The sequence below is a fragment of the Aegilops tauschii genome, chromosome 1 (assembly GCF_002575655.3).
Source record: "Aegilops tauschii subsp. strangulata cultivar AL8/78 chromosome 1, Aet v6.0, whole genome shotgun sequence".
Taxonomy (NCBI): Eukaryota; Viridiplantae; Streptophyta; class Magnoliopsida; order Poales; family Poaceae; genus Aegilops; species Aegilops tauschii.
The window spans coordinates 500,152,449-500,174,217 of record NC_053035.3 but is presented as its reverse complement, the minus strand read 5'-3'; the positions used below and the strand labels follow the sequence as shown (position 1 = coordinate 500,174,217).

The window sequence follows — 21,769 nt, the reverse complement described above, 5'->3', positions numbered from 1 at the left end:
TGTCAAGAAGAAGGATGGGACAAACCGGTTAGTTCAAGACTACCGTCCTATAAACCAAGCTACCATTCAGAATAAATACCCTCTTCCTCGGATCAATGATCTGTATGATCAACTGGCGGGTTCGTCAGTGTTCTCTAAGCTCGACTTGAGGTTGGGCTACCACCAGATCCGTGTTCGCGAAGAGGATATCCCAAAGACCGCCTTCGTGACTCGCTATGGTTCATACGAGTACACCGTCATGTCTTTCGGTTTAACCAATGCTCCAGCCACATTCTCTTGTCTGATGAACTACATATTCATGGATTACCTCGACAAGTTCGTCGTGGTTTATCTGGATGATATCCTGATATTTTCCAAGAACGAAGAAGAACATGCTGAACATCTTCGACTTGTGCTGGAAAAGCTACGAGAACATCAACTATATGCCAAGTTCTCTAAATGTGAATTCTGGCTACCCGAAGTAACCTATCTCGGGCATGTCATCTCTAAGGATGGTATTGCCGTCAACCCTGAACGAGTTCAGGCTATTCTTGATTGGACTCCTCCCAAGAACGTTAAGCAAGTCAGAAGTTTTCTCGGTCTCGCCAGCTATTGCCGTCGATTTGTCGAGAACTTCTCCAAGATCGCCAGGCCTCTGACTAACCTGTTGCATAAGGGCGTCAAGTTCCAATGGACAGACAAATGTCAGGAAAGTTTCCAGGCACTCAAAGACAAGTTGACTTCTGCCCCAGTTCTAGCTCCACCTGATACTAAGAAGGACTTTGTCATCTACTGAGACGCTTCCCGTCAAGGATTAGGCTGTGTCCTAATGCAAGACCGCAAAGTGATTGCTTATGCCTCTCGACAATTGCGCCCTCACGAAGAGAACTACCCAGTTCATGACCTCGAACTTGCTGCCGTCATTCATGCGCTGAAGCAGTGGCGACATTACCTTCTCGGTAATCGTTGCGAGATCTTCACTGACCACCAAAGTCTGAAGTATCTGTTTACTCAACCAGATCTGAACCTCCGTCAGCAGAGATGGATGGAGCTCGTTGCAGACTTCGACTTGGGTATTTCCTATACGCCAGGCAAGGCTAATGTAATGGCTGATGCCTTGAGCCGCAAGTCTTACTGCAACCACCTCCAGGTTCACAAAGTTCAGCCCTCGCTTGTTGAAGAATTCAGGAAGCTGAACCTCCATATTGTTCCTCCGGGTGCACTCGCTCCCCCTCCTAAGGAGTTCCGCAAGATGAACCTCCGTGTTGTTCCCCAGGGTTCCCTCAATACCCTGGTCGTCGAACCAGATCTCCTGGACTCCATCAAGAGAATACAGGGATATGACTCTGAAGCCCACAAGATTAAGCGCTACCTCGCAGAAGGAAAGCCCTCATTCTTCACCATTTCTGAAGATGGCGCCCTATACTTCAAGGGCCGCCTAGTGGTGCCATGTGCAGAGAAAAACCTGGATATGACACAGGAAGTTATGAAAGAAGCTCATGATACGCCTCTATGTATCCATCCTGGTAGTACAAAGATGTACCAAGATATCCGTCAGAGATTCTGGTGGACTAATATGAAGCAAGACATTGCTCGTTATGTTGCTGAGTGTGACGTTTGCCGTCGTATCAAAGCAGAACATCAAAGGCCTGCTGGAACTCTGCAACCTATCTCTATTCCTGAATGGAAATGGGACCATGTTGAGATGGACTTCGTCACTGGATTTCCCAAATCGCAGAAAGGTAATGATGTTATTCTTGTCGTCATTGACCGGCTTTCCAAAGTTGCACATTTCCTTGCAGTCAAAGAAACGATCACTGCTAGCCAGTTGGCAACGCTCTATATGTCCAGGATTGTTTCGCTCCACGGTATTCCATTGGTTATCAGTTCAGACCGTGGTAGCTTATTCACTTCAAGATTCTGGGCAAGATTCCAAGAAGCAATGGGAACTCATCTGTCATTCAGTACTGCGTTTCATCCTCAATCGCAAGGACAAGTTGAACGCGTCAATCAAATCCTCGAAGACATGCTTCGAGCTTGCGTTATTTCCTTCGGCAAGAAATGGGAGGAATCTCTCCCGTATGTTGAGCTCTCCTATAATAATAGCTATCAAGCTAGTCTGAAGATGGCCCCCTTCGAGGTGTTATATGGACGAAAGTGCCGAACCCCTCTGAACTGGTCAGAAACTGGGGAACGTCCACTCTTCGGTCCGGATATTATCCAAGATGCCGAAGAACAAGTCCGCATTATTCGCGAGAATCTCAAGACTGCTCAGTCACGTCAGAAGAGTCAGTATGACCGTCATCATAAAGACATGGTCTATCAACCTGGCGAAAAGGCTTATCTTCGAGTCACACCTATGAAGGGTGCTCACCGCTTCGGGATCAAGGGCAAACTAGCTCCTCGCTATATTGGCCCATTCACTATTCTCGAAAGGCGTGGAAAAGTGGCATACCAACTGGAACTACCGCCGAACCTTTCTCAGGTTCACGATGTGTTCCATGTGTCACAGCTCCGCCGATGCTTCAAGGATCCAATCCGAGCTGTGGATCATGAAGTGCTCGAATTGCAGCAAGACCTCTCCTATAAAGAGCATCCGGTCCGCATTCTCGACCAAGCTGAACGCCGCACACGTCAGAAGACGATCAAGTTTCTCAAAGTCCAGTGGTCGCACCATTCTGAAGATGAGGCCACTTGGGAACGAGAGGATCGTCTGCGCGAAGAATACCCCGCACTGTTTCCTTCTACCTCCTAAATCTCGGGACGAGATTTCTTGTAGTGGAGGAGATTTGTAACACCTTGAGAATCATGCTACAGTAACCCCCTGTGATTAAGCTAATCATATTGCTAAACAGGGCTAGATCACATTTGAACCACACCCTTGTCAAACTCCTAGTTCAAACTTCAATTAAATTTAAAAGTGGAAAATAAAAGTTTTCAAAAATTCAAACAAAAATGTTCAGTGGGTTCTAAATAATACACTGGTAATTATGGTGGAGAAATCACATTTTTATAAAATGTCTAAATACTTTTAAATGAAATAAAACAAAAAAGGAAATAAACAAATAAGAGAAAACAGAAAACAAAACAGTCAAAAGAAAAAAAGAGCAGGCCTCCCCCCCCACTGGACCCGCGGCCCAAACCCCCCCCCCCCCCCGGCCCAAGCTGGGCCGCCACCCGCGCCCCGCGCCCCGGCCCAGCCCACCTCCCCCCGCGTCCCCTTCCTGTTCCCCCGACCGGGTCGGAACAGGGGAGCGTCGCCGCCGAACCCCCTCGCCGGCGGTGAACCCCGCGAGAGGATAAGGGCGCCATCGGCCCCCGCTCCATCGGGCCTCTCTCCCACTCACACCGCTCTCCCTCTCGGCCCCCGCGCCTTCCTCTTCCCTCCCCCGGATCCGCGCCGCTCCCCTCTTCCCCACGCCCGAGGCGCTCGCCGCCGTTCCCGTCGTTCACGCGGCCACCGTGCCCCACTCGCCACCCCGCCGTGTCGTACGACGTCGCCGCCCTCGACTACACCCCCTCCGCCTCTCCGTCGAGGCTCGGAGCCACTGCAACCGCCTCCCCGAGCTCGCCTTCAACCTCGGACGCCGGCGACCCCCTTTCTTCCCCGGCGACGACCTGCTGCTCCTAAGCACCCACAGGCCTTTCTTGCGCCGCGCGGTGAGCTCCTCTACCTCCTCCCCCTCTCCGCTAGCTCGCTCGCGCTCCGTAGCTGCTTCCCCGCGCGCGCCCGAACGCCACGCCGCGGAGCTCGCCGCCGGCGTGTCTCCGGTGACCAAATGGTCACGGGCGTTGGCCCGCTAGCCCGACCGCACCGTGCCGCACCCACCTAGCTAGCTAGTTCGGCCGTTCGCGCGCTCTAGCGTAGCTTCCGTCGGGCACCCGTAGCACCTCGCCGCCGGCGAGCTTGTAGCGGTCGCCCCCGGCCGTTCCAGCCCCTCCGACCACCGCCGTTGGACGCGCGACGTCGAGCCGCGTCGAACGCGCCCAGCCACGCCCTCGGAGACCCCCTGTACGTGAAACCCGCGCCCCTCCCGAGCCGCGCCGCCGTGCGTTTGGTCGCCAGCGATACTCCGGCGCCGGCCGCCGACGTGGCACACCTGGGGCCACCCCTGGGTCACTGCCAGTGGCCCCCACGGGCCCAGTTGACTGGGTTGACCCAGTCAACTGCTGACTGGGCAGGCCCAGTCACTGACATGCGGGCCCCGCCGCAAAAATTAAAAAAAGAAAAAAAAAGAAAATGTTTTATAAATAAAAATAATTAGTTTAATTAATCTCTCACTGACAGGTGGGCCCAGTAGCTAATTAACTAAAGATTAATTAGTTTAATCCTCTGTTAACCCACTGTCTATGACAGGTGGGTCCCCTTGTCAGTTTGACCAGTCAACCCGGACTGTTGACCGCTGACGTCACTCCTACGTCATGCTGACGTCATATCCCTTTTTCTGTTAATTAAATAATTCCAGAAATTCAAATAAACTTTGAAAATTCATATCTTTTAAACCGTAACTCGGATGAAAATGTTTTCTATATGAAAGTTGCTCAGAACGACGAGACGAATCCGACTACGCAGTCCGTTCATCCACCGCACCTCCCTAACCTATCGAACTAGCAACTTTCCCCCTCCGATCCGTCTGTCCGAAAACGCGAAACATCGGGAATACCTCCCGGATGTTCCCCCCTTCCCCGGTACCACCTACTGTCGCGTTAGGACACCCCTAGCACCGCTCATTGTCATGTCACGCATCGTCATGCTTATGTTTGTATTGTATTTACTGTTTCTTCCCCCTCTTCTCTCCGGTAGACTACGAGACCGACACTGCTGCTGCCCAGTTCGACTACGGAGTCGACGACCCCTCCTACTTGCCAGAGCAATCAGGCAAGCCCCCCCCTTGATCACCAGATATCGCCTACTCTCCTCTATACTGCTGGCATTAGAGTAGTGTAGCATGTTACTGCTTTTCGATATCCTATTCTGATGCATAGCCTATCCTTGCTACTACTGTTGATACCTTTACCTGCAATCCTACATGCTTAGTATAGGATGCTAGATTTCCATTAGTGGCCCTACATTCTTGTCCGTCTGCTGTGCTATACTATCGGGCCGTGATCACCTGGGCGGTGATCATGGGTATATACTTATATATTAAATACATGACACATGTGATGACTAAAGTCGGGTCGGCTCGTAGGAGTACCCGCAAGTGGATCTTTGTGGCGGAGCGACAGGGCAGGTTGAGACCGCCTAGGTGAGAGGTGGGCCTGGCCCTGGTCGGCGTTCGCGGATACTTAACACGCTTAACGAGATCTTGGTATTTGATCTGAGTCTGGCCATTTGGTCTATACGCACTAACCATCTACGTGGGAGTAGTTATGGGTATCCTGACGTCGTGGTATCAGCCGAAGCTCTTTTGACGTCAGCGACTGAGTGGCGCGCGCCGTGTTGGACCGCTTTGACGTAACCGCCGTGATCGTGTGGGTTGCTAGGTCTGCTCGCGGCCGCGTTCGCAACGTGCAGGTGTGCATAGGGCGATGGGCCCAGACCCCTGCGTGCATAGGTTTAGACCGGCGTGCTGACCTCTCTGTTGAGCCTAGGTGGGGCTGCGACGTGTTGATCTTACGAGGCCGGGCATGACCCAGAAAAGTGTGTCCGGCCAAATGGGATCGAGCGTGTTGGGTTATGTGGTGCACCCCTGCAGGGAAGTTTATCTATTCGAATAGCCGTGTCCCTCGGTAAAAGGACGACCCGGAGTTGTACCTTGAGCTTATGACAACTAGAACTGGATACTGAATAAAATACACCCTTCCAAGTGCCAGATACAACCCGGTGATCGCTCTCTAACAGGGCGACGAGGAGGGGATTGCCGGGTAGGTTTATGCTATGCGATGCTACTTGGAGGACTTCAATCTTCTCTCTTCTACATGCTGCAAGATGGAGATGTCCAGAAGCGTAGTCTTCGACAGGGCTAGCTATCCCCCTCTTATTCCGGCATTCTGCAGTTCAGTCCACTGATATGCCTCTTTACACATATACCCATGCATATGTAGTGTAGCTCCTTGCTTGCGAGTACTTTGGATGAGTACTCACGGTTGCTTTTCTCCCTCTTTTCCCCTTTCTATACCGGATTGTCGCAACCAGATGCTGGAGTTCAGGAGCCAGACGCCATCGTCGACGACGACACCTACGACACTGGAGGTGCCTACTACTACGTGCAGGCCGCTGACGACGACCAGGAGTAGTTAGGAGGTCCCAGGCAGGAGGCCTTGCCTTTTCGATCGTTGCTACTTTTGTGCTAGCCTTCTTAAGGCATACTTGTTTAACTTATGTCTGTACTCAGATATTGTTGCTTCCGCTGACTCGTCTATGATCGAGCACTTGTATTCGAGCCCTCGACGCCCCTGGCTTGTATTATAATGCTTGTATGACTTATTTATGTTGTAGAGTTGTGTTGTGATATCTTCCCGTGAGTCCCTGATCGTGATCGTACACATTTGCGTGCATGATTAGTGTACGGTCAAATCGGGGGCGTCACAGAAGGAAAGAGGGGGAGAGGGAGAAGGAAAAGGGGGTTGCACCCCTTGTCCAATTCGGACCAGATGGGGGGTGCATGCCTCCTTCCTTTTGGCCTCTCTCCTCTATTCCCGTATGGCCCAATAAGGCCCAATACTTCTTCCCGGCGAATTCCCGTAACTCTCTGGTACTCCGATAAATACCCGAATCACTCGGAACCTTTCCGAAGTCCGAATATAGTCGTCCAATATATCGATCTTTACATCTCGGCCATTTCGAGACTCCTCGTCATGTCCCCGATCTCATCCGGGACTCTGAACTACCTTCGGTACATCAAAACACATAAACTCATAATATAACCGTCATCGAACTTTAAGCGTGCGGACCCTACGGGTTCGAGAACTATGTAGACATGACCGAGACACGTCTTCGGTCAATAACCAATAGCGAAACCTGAATGCTCATATTGGCTCCCACATATTTTATGAAGATCTTTATCGGTCAAACCGCATAACAACATACATTGTTCCCTTTGTCATCGGTATGTTACTTGCCCGAGATTCGATCGTCGGTATCTCAATACCTAGTTCAATCTCGTTACCGGCAAGTCTCTTTACTCGTTCCGTAATACATCATCCCGCAACTAACTCATTAGTTGCAATGCTTGCAAGGCTTAAGTGATGTGCATTACCGAGTGGGCCCAGAGATACCTCTCCGACAATCGGAGTGACAAATCCTAATCTCGAAATACGCCAACCCAACAAGTACCTTCGGAGACACCTGTAGAGCACCTTTATAATCACCCAGTTACGTTGTACGTTTGGTAGCACACAAAGTGTTCCTCCGGTAAACGGGAGTTGCATAATCTCATAGTCATAGGAATATGTATAAGTCATGAAGAAAGCAATAGCAGAATACTAAACGATCGTGTGCTAAGCTCACGGGATGGGTCAAGTCAATCACATCATTCTCCTAATGATATGATCCTGTTAATCAAATGACAACTCATGTCTATGGCTAGGAAACACAACCATCTTTGATCAACGAGCTAGTCAAGTAGAGGCATACTAGTGACACTCTCTTTGTCTATGTATTCACACATGTATCATGTTTCCGGTTAATACAATTCTAGCATGAATAATAAACATTTATCATGATATAAGGAAATAAATAATAACTTTATTATTGCCTCTAGGGCATATTTCCTTCAAAAAGCCTATTTTCTGTCATGATTTTTTGTCATAGAAGTAGGAGCCCACCACATCTATGATGATACCGGGTTTTGTCACAATTATCGTCATAGAAGTGTCATATGTATGACAGAAAAAAATTCGTTCGGCCCAAAATGTCACGGATGTGTCTTTTTTTTGTAGTGAGCACGGTGCGAATCGTGCCCGACTTGACAACCGGGGTGAAGGTGTCGGTGAAGTCCACGCCGGCGCGCTCTCGAAAACCACGCACCACTCATCGCACCTTGTAGCGCTTGAGAGAACCGTCGGGGCGTGTCTTGTGGCGAAACATCCACTTGCCAGTGATAACATTGGCGTGAGGGGGTCGCGGAACAAGCTGCCACGTACAGTTGCGCTGAAGGGCATCGAACTCCTCACGCATCGTGGCAAGCCAGTTCGGATCCCGAAGGGCTACGCGAGCGGAGGAAGGCAGAGGGGATGGTGTCGAGTCGCAGCGACACACGCATACTCGTCGGAGGTGTAGTGCGTGCTTGGCTGGAAGGTCCCGGTGCGAGCCCTGGTCACCACTCCCGACCGGGGCGGAGCGACCGCGGAAGGCACGGCGGCGGGGCCATCGTCATCCGAGGAGATGGAGGCAGAGGGGACCGCGCCCGAGGCGGCAGCCGGGTCGGGGGCCACGCCCGAGGCAACAGCCGGGTCGGGGGCCGCGCCCGCCATGCCCGAGGCAGCCGCGCCTGAAGCCGCTGAGCTCGAGGCAGCAGCGCCCGAGGCCGGTGGGTCAGACAGGGTCGCGGCCGAGGGGCCGATTGGGCCAGAGGCATCCAACGGGGCGCGGCTCGGTGAGGAGGCAACCGAGGCAGGCGGGGCAGGGCTCAGCGAGGGCGACGGCCCGCCAAGTGTTAGGGCAGGGGCGGGTCACGGCCGAGGGCCATGCCAGGAGGAGGGTGCGGCGCGAGGGTCCGCAAAGCCGCGACAAAGGGTGGTACCTGCTGAAATGGGAAAACCAACTCATCAAAGTACACGCGCCGCGAGGTGTACACGCGATGGTACACTGGATCATAGCACCGGTAACCTTTGGTGTTGGGAGGGTAGCCGAGGAAGATGCAAGGGACAGATCGTGGGGCAAGTTTTGTGAGGAGTGGTGGACGCTGTGCTAGGATAACAGAGACACCCGAAGATGCGAAGACCATCATAAGACGGAGGTGCACCAAAGAGAAGATGATGGGGAGCATAGTTCCAGCATGGGCAGATGTTGATGAGGAGAGTGGCGGTGGCGAGAGTGTCGGCCAAAACCGGGGAGGCACGTTGGAGTGAAAAAGCAACGTGCGTACGCAGTCGTTAAGAGTGCGTAGGATACGCTCGGCACGGCCATTTTGTTGGGACGTGTAGGGGCAAGTGAGACGAAATATGTATGTAGCAAGAAGGTTGCGAACAGCAACGTTGTCAAATTCTTCTCCATTATCAGTTTGGAGAGTAAGGATGGGACGACCGAATTGTGTGGTGACGTACGTGTGAAACGCGGTGAGTGTGGCAAGTGCATCGGACTTGCGACGATGAGGAAATGTCCACACATAATGAGAAAAGTCGTCTAAGATCACCAAATAATAAAGATAACCCGTGTTGCTTGCAATCAGGGATGTCCGAACATCACTATGGATTAACTGAAACGGAAAAGTGGAAATATTTGTAGACGCACTGAAGGGAAGACGAACGTACTTGCCAAGACGACAAGCCTCACAAGTATGGTCATTGATCTTATTGCATGAGAATGAAAAACTCTTAAGAATTTGATGCAAAGTGGTGGGTTCGGGTGTCCCAAACGAGCATGCCAAAGGTCGATACCTGTGGCGAGGGCGACTGGGGTGGTGGTGGAGGCAGTGGCGGTGGCGGAGGAGTGCACCGGGTAGAGCTCGTCAGGACTATCGCATCAGTGAAGGACCATCCGAGTACGGGCGTCCTTCACACAAAAAACCGACATCATCAAATTCAACGGTAATGGGATTCTCACGAGCAAGACGACGAGCAGATACAAGGTTCGTAACTAAATCAGGAGAAACAAGAACATTAGACATGGTGATAGGCGTAGATGTGGAAGAAAATGAAGTACGACCAACATGTGTGATAGGTAAAGAGAAGCTGTTACCAACGATGATGCGAGTAGGAGTATGAACCGGAGTGAAGGAGGTTAGAATACCGGGATGAGATGTCATGTGGGCGGTGGCGCCCGAGTCCATGTACCAAGCGGGCAGAGCGTGGCCGCTGGCCATCGGCGGGGCGAGCGGAGCCGGCACCGGCCGGCTGCGGCGGCACGGCGAAGTTGGCCGGATGGCCCGCCGGAAAAGCCTGCGACGTGGTGAAGCCGCCGAAGGGCTGAACCAGGGCAGGCGGAGCGTGGCCGCCGGCCATTCGTGGGGCCGGCTGCATATGGGTGAAGGAAGCCGGCGTGTCCGCGTAAATGTAGCCGAAGAGAGTGGACGCGGCAAAAGACATCCTAGTGGCGGCGGCGGCGGCTTGGGGATGAGGCGCGATCACCATGAGAATTGCACTGCCCAGTGGATGCAGAATTGCAGATTACCCCCTATAAAGTTCTAACAACAGTTTAGCTAGCCTATCATCAGGAACTGCGCAGTTTGGCAATTTTTTCCATGGGGTAAACAAACAAACAGCAAGGGGGAGTTTGTATTTCTGCCTCTCCCTCTGATGCCTCAGTAATGACAGCAACACACAACAAAAGGGCAGCAAGGATCGTGGTTCAGTACCTACTATGTTTCTTTCCTTGAGAAAATATATTGTTGCCACCACAAGATACGATGTCCCTGCCTTTTGGCCCATTCTAGCTTCATACTGTTTCTAGCCAAACTAAGAAGAAACTGAAAAAGTGATGGACGGAAAAAAAAATACATTACATAACATGCACATTCATCACCGAACAGCCGCCACCCTGCCACGTCAGTCATGTTTTCAGCCCGCTTACATGCCACGCAATCTTCAGAGATTCCACTTGTGGAAGTAATCCCCGCTTAATTACAGACCAAAATGTCTTGTACATGTTGAAAGAAAACAAAGCAACTAAGGCAGTGTTCGGCAACCCATCAGCTCCTCAAAATACGAGGAGCTGCAGAGTGGATGGACTGCAGCTCCGTACTGTTTAACTGCAGCTCCACCTTGCTTCCGGAGTGGAGCAGCTGAATGGAGGGACTCCGAACAGGGCTTAACAACACTTTGATTTCCAAGCTTGACGCGATGCATGGCTCACGTCTCAGGCAGTGGAAATCAACCAAAGTGACAGCAAACAAAATAAAGAAATACGTCGCCTGAACACTGGGTATGGCTTCCAAACAGCTACAAGAACTGAATTCATAATTAAAAGTTTTTCCTCAAACCTATCATAGGTGCAGTGCTGGATTTCAGCGAATCCTGTGTAACATTCATTGTTGCCGCGACTCTGAAAACCACATATTGCCTGCAAACGTTGAACTCTGTTCTGCAGCCCTTGAGATGATGCTGGCGTTCTGAAAATGGAACAGCTCCAGCTTCTGACAATCACAGGGCCTGCATATAGAATCAGGGGAAGTCAAAAATAAAACATGCCACAAATACATTTTTTTTAGATAAAGGGTGAACAAATACGTTGAACAATGTAAAAAGGAAATGAATCTTATCCATCTCGTACAACATATTTAGTTCCACATATGTGCTATATAAAACAGCCAACTCTTACCTATAGCTAGGGTAGTAGCAAGTCTTTCAGTCACCAAATGCTTCCTTTTTTTGGCAAAGGGTGGATTTTATTAGCTCAAAATAAAGCATCAAGTGATACAAACACAGTGAGCACACACCCGACCTCTGCATAGATAGGATGCAGACAGCTAACCCCAACCGACACCAAAAAACCACACACCGACAACTAGCAACGTCACACATGACCGAAGCTATGCCTTAGTGGGGCAAAAAGAAAAAGAAAAACTCCGAAGCGATCAAGCCAGTGATCACAATCTACAACAGCAACCATATCTGCACCAACCATCACTTGACATCAGCTGTGATGTCGCCACCACTTTCCACAGCCCCAGCAACTAACATGCATAGCATGGTCTTGACGTGAGCTGCCACGCAAGTGAAGGCCATGTTCGCACAAGCAGACAGTCAAGCCGCAACAAGAGCCACTCGCCGCCAGCAACTCCGAATAGTGAAGGTCGCCGTCGCACTTTGCAACGGAGATCGAGGGAGGATGATCACCGACACTGTCAAATCCCAAATTAGGACACTCCAGCAGTCTTACACCGTCCTCATGCTTCACCATCCTCGTCCATTGCGGCAGAATCACACCAAATGCTTCCTGTAAACCTTTCTTGGATAATAGCACAGTTACCCTTTTCACATGTCTAATCTTCGTAAGATCATCATTGCATTCATTTGGTTCTTTCTTTTGCCGAAGCTTCTCAATGACCTCGTCTGATGTGTCATTTGGCAAGGAAGCGTGGGTGGCCAAGCAAAAAACAATGAACCCTGTCATGGCGTGGACACCCCGGCACTTCTACTCGCAGAATAAGAACGAGCAAGGCGGTCCTGACTTTGATGAGATCATGGACAAGCCTTGTGACTGCTGGAATATTAGGAAAATTCATGATCAATTTTATTAAATAATTCATAACTAATTAGCATGTAAAGCTCTAGCATACTAGATGACCGAAACAACACCATCGCACATGCAACAACTATCATAATTAGAGACAAGAGAAGATCACGGTGCATGTACTGATCGTTCCTAGATGAAGTTGTTGTGGCTGCTGCAGGGGCGGCGATGTTATTGATGATGATGTTGGTGGTGACGACGGCGCGCAGCAGCGCCAAAACTTGGTGGAAGACTTCCTGTCTTGACGATTTTGAGCAGTCGCACGGAGCGCTTCCTAAAAACTATATTCGCCCTCCCCTGGTGCGGGATCACAAGGGTGAGATATTTCGGAGACCTGCTCTCCCTTTCGCCAATGCACATCCGTGTTCGGCATGGAGTGGACTACGGTGGCGACGCAAGTGCGAGAGGAGGACCAAGTTATGCCCCTGCAAGGCAACATACCTGATTTTGATAGACCATTCACGCACATGTCGCATGCACGCCCCGCCGTAGGTCAAGCCAGACCAGACGCTTCAAGCACCACGGAAACTCCCAGGCACCCACTCGCCTACTCTGCTGGGCCAGCCCATGTAGATTTGGCATTTTATTTCCCCATGGTTCGCTCGATAGCATTTGAAAAAATATATAAAAAAAGAAAAAACAACCGCAAAAAAGGAAAAAAAATAGTGAATTGAAAAAAAAATCACAGATTTTTAAAGAGTTCATTAATTTGAAAAAAAAATCATTAATTTTAAAAAGTTCATCAAATTTTAAAAAAAAGTTCATCAAATATGAAAAGTTTATCAATTTAAAAAAAGATCATTGAATTTTTTAAAAGTTTCATCAATTTTGGAAAATTCATCGTATTTAAAAAAAATTAACTGAAAAAGTTCATTGGTTTGAAAAAAAGTCCGTCGATTTTGAAAAAAATGCATCAAAATTGAAAAAAGTTCATCAACTTGAGAAAATTGTGCATTTTGAAAAAAAGTATAAAGAAAAAGGGAAATGATATGAAAGAAAAGAAACAGAAAAAAACAAAAGAAATAAAAAAGTCCAAAAAAACACAACAAAAAAAGAAAAACCCGGCTATGGAAAGTATAATACAAAAAAAGGAGATATATTATCACAAGATGTGGTCTGTGTGGTTGGTTAGTGCACATTTTTTTAGTCATCCTGAAGACATTTTGTGCGGCATCATGCTGATATAACCATCTGATGTGGTAGTATGCTAAGTTTGTAATGCATTGTACGCTAGACTTTGCATTGGTTTGCATTGCTGAAGAAAAGTTCAGACTTTGGCGGGTGTTAAGTTACCGAAAGGCAAAAATGGTGTTTCATGCCAGTCAGTTATGAAAATTCAACTGCAATTGAAAATGGCAGTTCTAATTCAGTTTATGAGGAAATATGACTGTTGTGTTTCTGACTTATCTGACTTGATAAGTAGTATTTGATTTGTTGGTGAAAAGCTTCTTATTAGCACTAACATTTAGTGTACCCATGTGATTAACTTGTGATGTAGTAGCAGCTTGGTTGGGGTTAATTATGTACACAACAACTGCAGATGTGTGTGATGGGAGTAATTTCAAGAACTGGGACTTGATCAAATTGGGCAGCCTTGTGTCTATGTTAATTGATCTCTCTAAGACTGAAGTGTGCAGGTGTACATACATGATATATCAGCCTGAAGCTGAAGGTACAATAGATCCACGACGCCGGTATCTCACTTAACTCGGAGGTATAACTAGCATAGAATAGACCCGCGACGCCGGTATCTCGACACTGTTGTTAGAACCCTAGTTCAGAATTTGATGGAGGCATAGGTTTGCTTCCGCAAGAAGTAAAATATTTATAAAGCGCAAATAATATGGCCGAACCAAAGACCAATGCCGGATCAAGAGCAGAAAATAGCTAAGCCAAGGAAGGAACCATGGGACCTACCGTACATCGATCTTTCTCAAGAAAAAAAATTATGTTACACCTGTGGTTTTAGATTTCACTTTCAGAAATATTTCAGCACCTACTAAAGAATATTTAAAATAAAAATAAAAATATTTGAATTCTTGGGTACAACTGAAATGACTGAAGTATTTTGAAGAAAGGTTAATATTTTAGTGTGAAAGCGAAAACCATGGGTACACTGCAGTATGTGCTTACGTGATTTATTTGTAGTTTATTTTAGTGCGTGGGCTGGACTGGGCTGGGCTGGGCCGTGCGTGATAACGTGTGGTTGTGGGCCTGGTTCACGGGGCATCTGTCCTTAGTCGTCGTCGTCAACCTCTGAACAGTCCCGGGCCTCTTCGTCGGTCCTCGCTGGTCGTCGAGCTCTGCACAGAAATACTCCCGTGTCCTTATCACTCCTCAGTCCTCACTTCCAGCGCTCCCCACTCGTCTAGGGTTCCGCCGCTCCCGCCGCCCCTACCTCCTCATCTCCTTGCTCCGTTGCTCGTTGCTACTCCCGTCGCCGGTGCCGCCGGCACTCCCCGCCGGTGCCAGATCCGCGTCCTCCCCTGGACGGCTCCGGCTCGCCTCCGCCTAATCCCAGTCCGCCTCCTGTCCTTCATCCGTGAGGTGCCTCCCGACCTGCTTCCTCCGCCACATCAGGTAACACATCGACCACAGCCTGCATCTAACTCTTCATTTACACCAACTAACTCTTGCTTCACACAGAGATAGCACCCAGATCTGTGTCCTCCCCGCCGTATCCCTTCTCCCCTGACCGCCTCCGGCTGCCTGCCGGGCAATCTGCGACCTCCTCGGCAGGGGCGCACGGCAGACCAATCAGGTAACAGACCAATCGCCACCAGTTAATTTTTTTGGATCTCTTTATTTATGACACCAACTAACCTCTGATTCACTTTGTCTGTGGCCAGTCAGCCGCCGAGCCAAGAGAGCAGTCGAGATGACAGGAGGAATCGTGACCGTGGCGAGCGGGGTGATGAACCCCCTCATCGGCAAGCTCACCACACTCATGGGCGACGAGTACAAGAAGTTCAAAGGGGTCAGGAAGCAGGCCTCCTTCCTCGAGAAGGAACTCAGCGCCATGAACGCTGCCCTTCAGAAGCTCGAGCTAGTTGATGAGATTGATCCAACCGTCAAGGATTGGAGGGATCATGTTAGGGAGATGTCGTATGATATGGAGAATTGTATCGATGACTTCATGCGCCAGTCTCGAGCTGACGATGCCAAGGCGGGCTTCATCAAGAAGACTGCTCGGCGCATCAAGAAGTTGCGAGAGCGTCTTCGGATAGCCGAGCGGATGGAAGAGCTCAAGACTCTTGCCTTGGAGGCAAACACTCGGCGCCAAAGGTATAATATTGATGATTGGAGGCCCACCACCAGCACCGTGGCTTTTGACCCACGAGTGCGAGCGGTGTACCAGGAGGCGGATACTCTCGTGGGCATTGATGGCCCAAGGGAGGAGGTTGCCACTGTTTTGATGGATTCTCGAAAGAAACTCAAGGTGGTGTCGATTGTGGGCTTCGGTGGTCTTGGTAAAACTACACTTGCCAAGCAGGTGTATGACAAGATTGGCTCGTTGTTCAACTGCAAAGCATTCTTTTCAGTTTCGCAGAGGCCTGATATGACTGAGCTGCTCAACAATTTCCAGTTGAAACTAGGGATGAGGGATCCCGATACATCTCGCACTCGCAAGGTTGACGACATCATTGAAGAGCTAAGGCAACATCTGAAAGAGAAGAGGTATTATTTGCACACGCTACCCGTGTTAGATTTGAGCTGAATAATTGGATAGCATATATTTGGTATTGATTTTTATGCACCCAAGATCCATGCTTGATGTTTGCTTCTTTATGTGTTTATGATAGAGAATTACAGAGAAAAATGCAAAAAAAAAAACATTTTTAGAAAAGACATATTGGAGTATTGATATATCCATCCGGTGTCATAAATGCTATGGTATTAGCAACATGTTGCTCCCGTCTGCCTTTTTATGAGAGGGTCTCGAATGCCTACGTGACCCGTATGTTCTAAACAAGTTTGAAGTTTTAACGCATTATTCACATTTAGGGTTAAAATAGTTAACCCGAAGATCGATTTATGAGGTCACATCTACATGTACAGTATTGATTTTTGTCCATGCATGCGAGATTTGTGACTGTTTTTATCTTTCTGTTTTGCGTATTTGTGATACACAAGGACAATATACATAAACTATTTGGTAATATTTTCTATACGGTGTAAAATTTGCTAGGGTATACTGGAAACCTTTCGGTACTCATACATGCCTTTAATAAAGAGAGTTCTTTTGAAAGAAAAGTTTTGGAATGCCTACGCAATCCTTATGTGCTAAATGGTCAAATGCTTTTGGTGTTATTTTTCCATTCATTATGATAATTTGTAGCTTCTTTGAGAAGTTCCTATATCATTTTTGTGTAAAGAGTATTTGCTCGAACCTTTTTTTCCAAAATGTTGATAATTTCGTCCATAATTTAATTATGTTCAACTATAATGTGATTAACCTCTGCAAACATTTGAATAGGTACCTGATTGTTGTCGATGATGTGTGGGATCAACCAACATGGAATACTATTAAGTGTGCTTTTCCTGAAGATATTAATGGAAGTAGAGTAGTAGTTACAACACGAGTGGAAGATGTGGCTGCAGCAGCCTGTCAGAATGACGGCGAGGGCATCTACAAAATGCAACCCCTCAATGAGCAAAACTCAAGAATGTTATTGTTGAATAGAGTATTCGGGTCCAAAAATGATTGTCCACCCCAACTGAAAGAAGTTATGGCTGAGATCTTGAAGAAGTGTCATGGATTGCCACTTGCAGTTATCACAATAGCTAGCCTATTAGCCAATAAAGAAACGTCAAGGAAGAGCTGGGAGAGCATAAGGGATTCTTTGGGTACCCAGCTTGCCACAAATCCCACCTTGGAAGAGATGAAGAGTATATTAAACTTGAGCTACATGCATCTTCCTGCTCATCTGCGGGCATGCTTTTTGTACTTTGGTATGTATCCCGAGGACCGCGACATCGAGAGGGACGATCTGGTTCGGCAATGGATAGCTGAAGGCCTTGTCAGTAATTTGCATGGGCATGACCTAGAGGATGTTGGCAGGAGTTATTTCAATGAGCTTATTAACAGAAGTATGATTCAGCCTGGTCTGATATACCGTGAAGAGGTGGTGTCATGTAGAGTACATGACATGATGCTTGATTTGATCCTAAGCAGGTGTGATGAAGATAACTTTATAAGTGTGGCGTACAATAACAATGACATGGCAAGACTGGGTGGCAATAAATACAAGGTTCGCCGGTTATCTCTGAGTTCTGTGGCTAGTCGTGGAGCAACATATGCCCCAACTATTGATATCTGCCTATCACAAGTTCGGTCATTTACACTGTTCTTGACCCCCCTGCCTTCTCTTTTGTTGTTCAAGTATCTCCGGGTGTTGAGAATAGAAGAATACAACCATGATTGGGTTGCCACACTTGACCTCACTGCTATTGGCCAGTTGTTTCTCTTGAGGTATTTGCATGTTACTGTGGCATGTTTCGTACAGCTACCTGCTAAATTTGAAGGGCTTGTTTACTTGGAGACATTGGACATGCATCGTGCCAAGCTCAAGAGTATCTCCTCAGATATAGCCCAATTGCCTCAGTTGTCATATCTTGGTATTCGGATGGAAAAATTCATGTGTGAATGTATTGGGAATATGAAATCACTGCGCACTCTGGTAATAGATTTTCGTGCGTTGTCCATGAAGGAAGTGAATTCAGTGAAGGTTATTATGGGTCTCGGAGAGCTGACCAATCTAAGGAAACTGACGATCAGAGTGATTGGTTGGCGAAAGCCAGAACTTGGTGCTCTCGCCAGCTCCCTTGGAAAGCTCCGTAACCTCAAATGTCTTGAATTCATTAGTGGCTATGCTCCAAAAGATAACGAGCTGGCCTCATTATCCAATCCTTTTCCGCATCTCGAGGAATTTATCGGCATCTATACAAGGGTATTCCCTAGAGTTCCCGTATGGATGGGTGGTCTAAATTGCCTTCGCATGCTGAAGCTGCGTGTGAGGGAGGCGTCAACTCAGGATGTCAATCTTCTTGGAGAGCTTCCGTCCCTCGTCGTACTCCATCTCTTGACGTCACGTATCCCAAAAGAAAGGGCTATACTGGGCGCGGGACTGTTCCCGGTTCTGAAGAGCCTCACACTTTGGGCTGAGGAAGATGTTGGGGCTTACCTAGGGTTCGAGGCTGGGGCCATGCCCAACCTACGAAGCCTCAATATCACCACATCGAGAGAACACGGCGCTATACCAGTTGGCCTGGAGCACCTGTTACGCCTTGAGAAGCTCTATCTGAATGGGGCTCGCCCCGGTGATGCCACAGCGTCTGCGTTCAGGGACGCTTTATCAGCGCACCCGAACCGCCCTTCCGTTGACTCATATTAGTTGATTTATTATTATGTCAAGATGCATTTTGAATTTGGCAGGTTTCCGCTTAATGTTAGCTGGTTTCTTTTACCAACAGTGAGCTGCTCAGCAGGCCTTTCAATTAATGATGGGCATGCGGACTAATTTGGTAGTACCATGTAATGTGATGTTTGCTACCTCTGAATATTAATTTCCGCATGCTTCATGGGGTTTACACCGAACTGAACTTTGCCTATGATTTTTGCACTGGAATGTGCATGGTTTGATATATTGTGTGATGAATGGATTGTGCATCACTACATGATGACACTCTGTTGAGTTAACAGTGCTTAGAACACATGATCTTGGCCCGTGACATAACTAGTTTGTTGTAACTTTCAATCAGCTTGCAAGGTCCATGTCATCTCGTTGGTGTTTGCTCAGCTTACGAAACGAGCAGGTTAGTTAATTTAATTGTTTGCAAAGGTCGTTAAGAATTTTCTTATCTGAGTTCAGTAATGCGATGCCTCCAGGAAGCGTGCAGACAAGTCGGGAATCACCCAGAACGTTAACTGGTCTGGCACCGAGAGGGGCTCTTAGGTCGGGGGTCGGGATTGGGTTATGTCAGTGTACCTTGTTAATGGTGTCACACCAAATAGTTCAGATCCGGTGGTTTCAGATACAAGGATTCAGAGTTGTACAGGGGAACACCAAATAGTTCCTCTCTTTTCTCTTGTTGCCAACGCTACTCACTCTTTACATTGGCTCAATGCTGAACACCTGATCACAACAAGTCGAAGAGCGCCACGTCAGCCCGCTGGGCCGGCCTTGTCATTTACAATGGTGTTCACCTGTGCATGCTTGACCACGTCATGCTCTTGTGCCGTCTTGTCGCCCTTGGTCATGACACACATGAGGTGGTTTCAGCCTCCTTTTCAAATCAAATAAATATAAACATGAGGTTGCAGTTTGAGCCTGACCGCCACCTCCAATTGGAGCGTCATCAACATCGACGCCGCCTGCCATTTCCAAAGCTACAAATCTTTCAAAAAAGAAAGAAGGGGGAAATGAAGCTTATTCATATCTACATTTCTTAACTTGTGCACAGCTCTGTAGATATATAGATGGGCTGCTGGTTTCTCTAGTACTACTGAATAGTCTTCAACTGTTAACCTACTGCTCTGCACTTACGTCGTCCTACACTGAAGATCATCCAGCCATCTCAGTTCGTATTCTGGATTTTTGCCTAATCTTTTTATTTTACTGTATAAATGCCTAATGGTCCCAGCACAATGTTCCGATGACATGGAGCAGCTTTCATTCTGTCTATATAGGTATCTGCTTCTTCCAACTCTGGCCACATGAGTTTTCTGAATATCTCTCTGTAGCTAAGCAGAGGCTGCAGAGAGAAGCGAGACAGAGGCACAACCAACAGAGGAAGCAACTGCTGGGCCAAGGAGAAGAGGCTTAGAACGTTGCAGCAGCAGAGAGAAATCAGAAGAAGGCGACGTGCTAGCGGAAACCCTCCGCCGCCTCCCACTGCGTCTGCAAGGCCTGGCGCGCTGTCGTTGACGAGCGCCACCTTCTGCGTCCCGCTCTCTCTAGATGGAGTCATCTACGAGACGGCGGACCTGGACACCCAGAGGCTCTTCGCCCGCCGCTCCATGGCGTGCAAGATCACTAGCAGCCTCGGATACCTTGACGCCGGCAGCCCAGGTTCATCGTTATACGACTATTGCAATTTGCAATGGCCTTCTCTTGCTTCGTTTGCGGCGGTCTATTTACGTGGTCAACCCTGCGACGCAGCAGTGGGCAATGTTGCCTCCAACGCCGCGTACCTGCCCAGGACCTTATTGTGGACGTTGTCGTAGTGCCGTCTTCCTTATGTATGACCCCACAGTGTCGCCGCATTACGACGTGTTGTTGATCCCTCGGGATTTTTATCATCAACCAGACACGACAGAGTGGCCACCGTTGTTATACGTCATCCATGTCTTCTCGTCAAAGACAAGGTGCTGGAAAGAGAGGTCATTTGCACGAGAAGGCGATGCGGCTGGAACGGTTGCTGATGTGAATTTTTTTGGAATGTTGTCCTACTCCGCTTACTGGCAAAAGGCGCTATATGTCCACTGTGACTTAGATGGTTTTATTTTGAGGTATATGTACTTACACCACAACCACAATATATAATATTCTTTTATTTGTTTTTCATGCCAATATTACTTTGGTAATCAATATTAATGGGGTTTTGACTTTTTGCAGAATAGACTTATCGGATGATAATAAGTACCAGCTAGTTAAGTTGCCAAAAGGAAACAAAGGAATACCTCGTATAGGAAAATCGAAGAAAGGAGTGTATTGTGCATCGTTCCATCGGCGGTGCAAATATAAAATTTGGTTCCTTGACGAATCTTCTGGCCAGATGGAGTGGCTACTAAAGAATGAAGTCAATCTTAAGCCAGCTGTGACAAAGTATTCAAGTTTGCAAGCTAAAGATGGACCATGGATCTTACAATCAGCTGATCAAATGGAGCGGTTGTTCAAAAATGGTGTCAACCTCGTGGATGATAACGGCGAAATACTGTCAAATGATGATTTCGAATGGGACTCTGACGATGAAAACACTATTGGTTCCAGAGACTGGCCTCGAGATTCCGACCATAAATCTCCCTATTTTGAGTGTCTTGGATTTCATCCTTACAAAGAAATCATCTTGTTCCATTGGTCGGATAAAGCAATGGCCTACCATTTAAATAGATCTAAGGTTCAATACTTGGGCAAGATGCTAAACACGAGCACACATATAGACACGGCTTTTGCATATGCCCCATGTTGGATGAGGAACCTACCTGGAACCTACACGAGAGATCGATTGATAAACGCTACCAAAACAAGCACACAAGATACAGCATGCCCTTGTCACACTTAAACTAGGAAAGTATAGCATGTTGATGTTGAAGAATGAAATCGATCTCCAATCAACAATTAGAAAATGTTCAAACAAGCATGTTGATGATGTACCATGGGTACTACAATCACGTCATCACATGGACGAGCGGTTGGTGGAAAATGATGCCAGCCTTAAACTCAGATGCTA

At 48.1% G+C, this 21,769-nt stretch overlaps 1 protein-coding gene across 2 annotated transcripts; it reads left to right on the top strand.

Annotated features, from left to right (window-relative positions):
• Positions 1 to 14,556: 14,556 nt before the first annotated feature.
• LOC109772998 (disease resistance protein RGA5) lies at positions 14,557 to 18,914 on the top strand. 2 transcript variants are annotated; one of them, XM_020331703.4, is made up of 4 exons: positions 14,557 to 14,896; positions 14,963 to 15,077; positions 15,166 to 15,994; positions 16,794 to 18,914. In XM_020331703.4, the coding sequence occupies exons 3-4, from the start codon at positions 15,195 to 15,197 to the stop codon at positions 18,709 to 18,711; spliced, it is 2,718 nt and encodes a 905-aa protein (XP_020187292.1). In that variant the 5' UTR covers positions 14,557 to 14,896; positions 14,963 to 15,077; positions 15,166 to 15,194; the 3' UTR covers positions 18,712 to 18,914. The 2 variants fall into 2 exon arrangements, with proteins under 2 accessions (XP_020187292.1, XP_020187293.1); XM_020331704.4 differs by having other exon boundaries at positions 14,585 to 14,896; positions 15,170 to 15,994.
• The last annotated feature ends 2,855 nt before the right edge of the window (positions 18,915 to 21,769 follow it).

What these genes read in the sequence shown, in the direction of transcription:
- LOC109772998 (XM_020331703.4), top strand. Translation starts at nt 15,195, where the DNA reads ATGACAGGAGGAATCGTGACCGTGGCGAGCGGGGTGATGAACCCCCTC. An exon ending in CAACATCTGAAAGAGAAGAG is followed by an intron (nt 15,995 to 16,793) that starts GTATTATTTGCA and finishes ACATTTGAATAG; the next exon opens with GTACCTGATTGTTGTCGATG.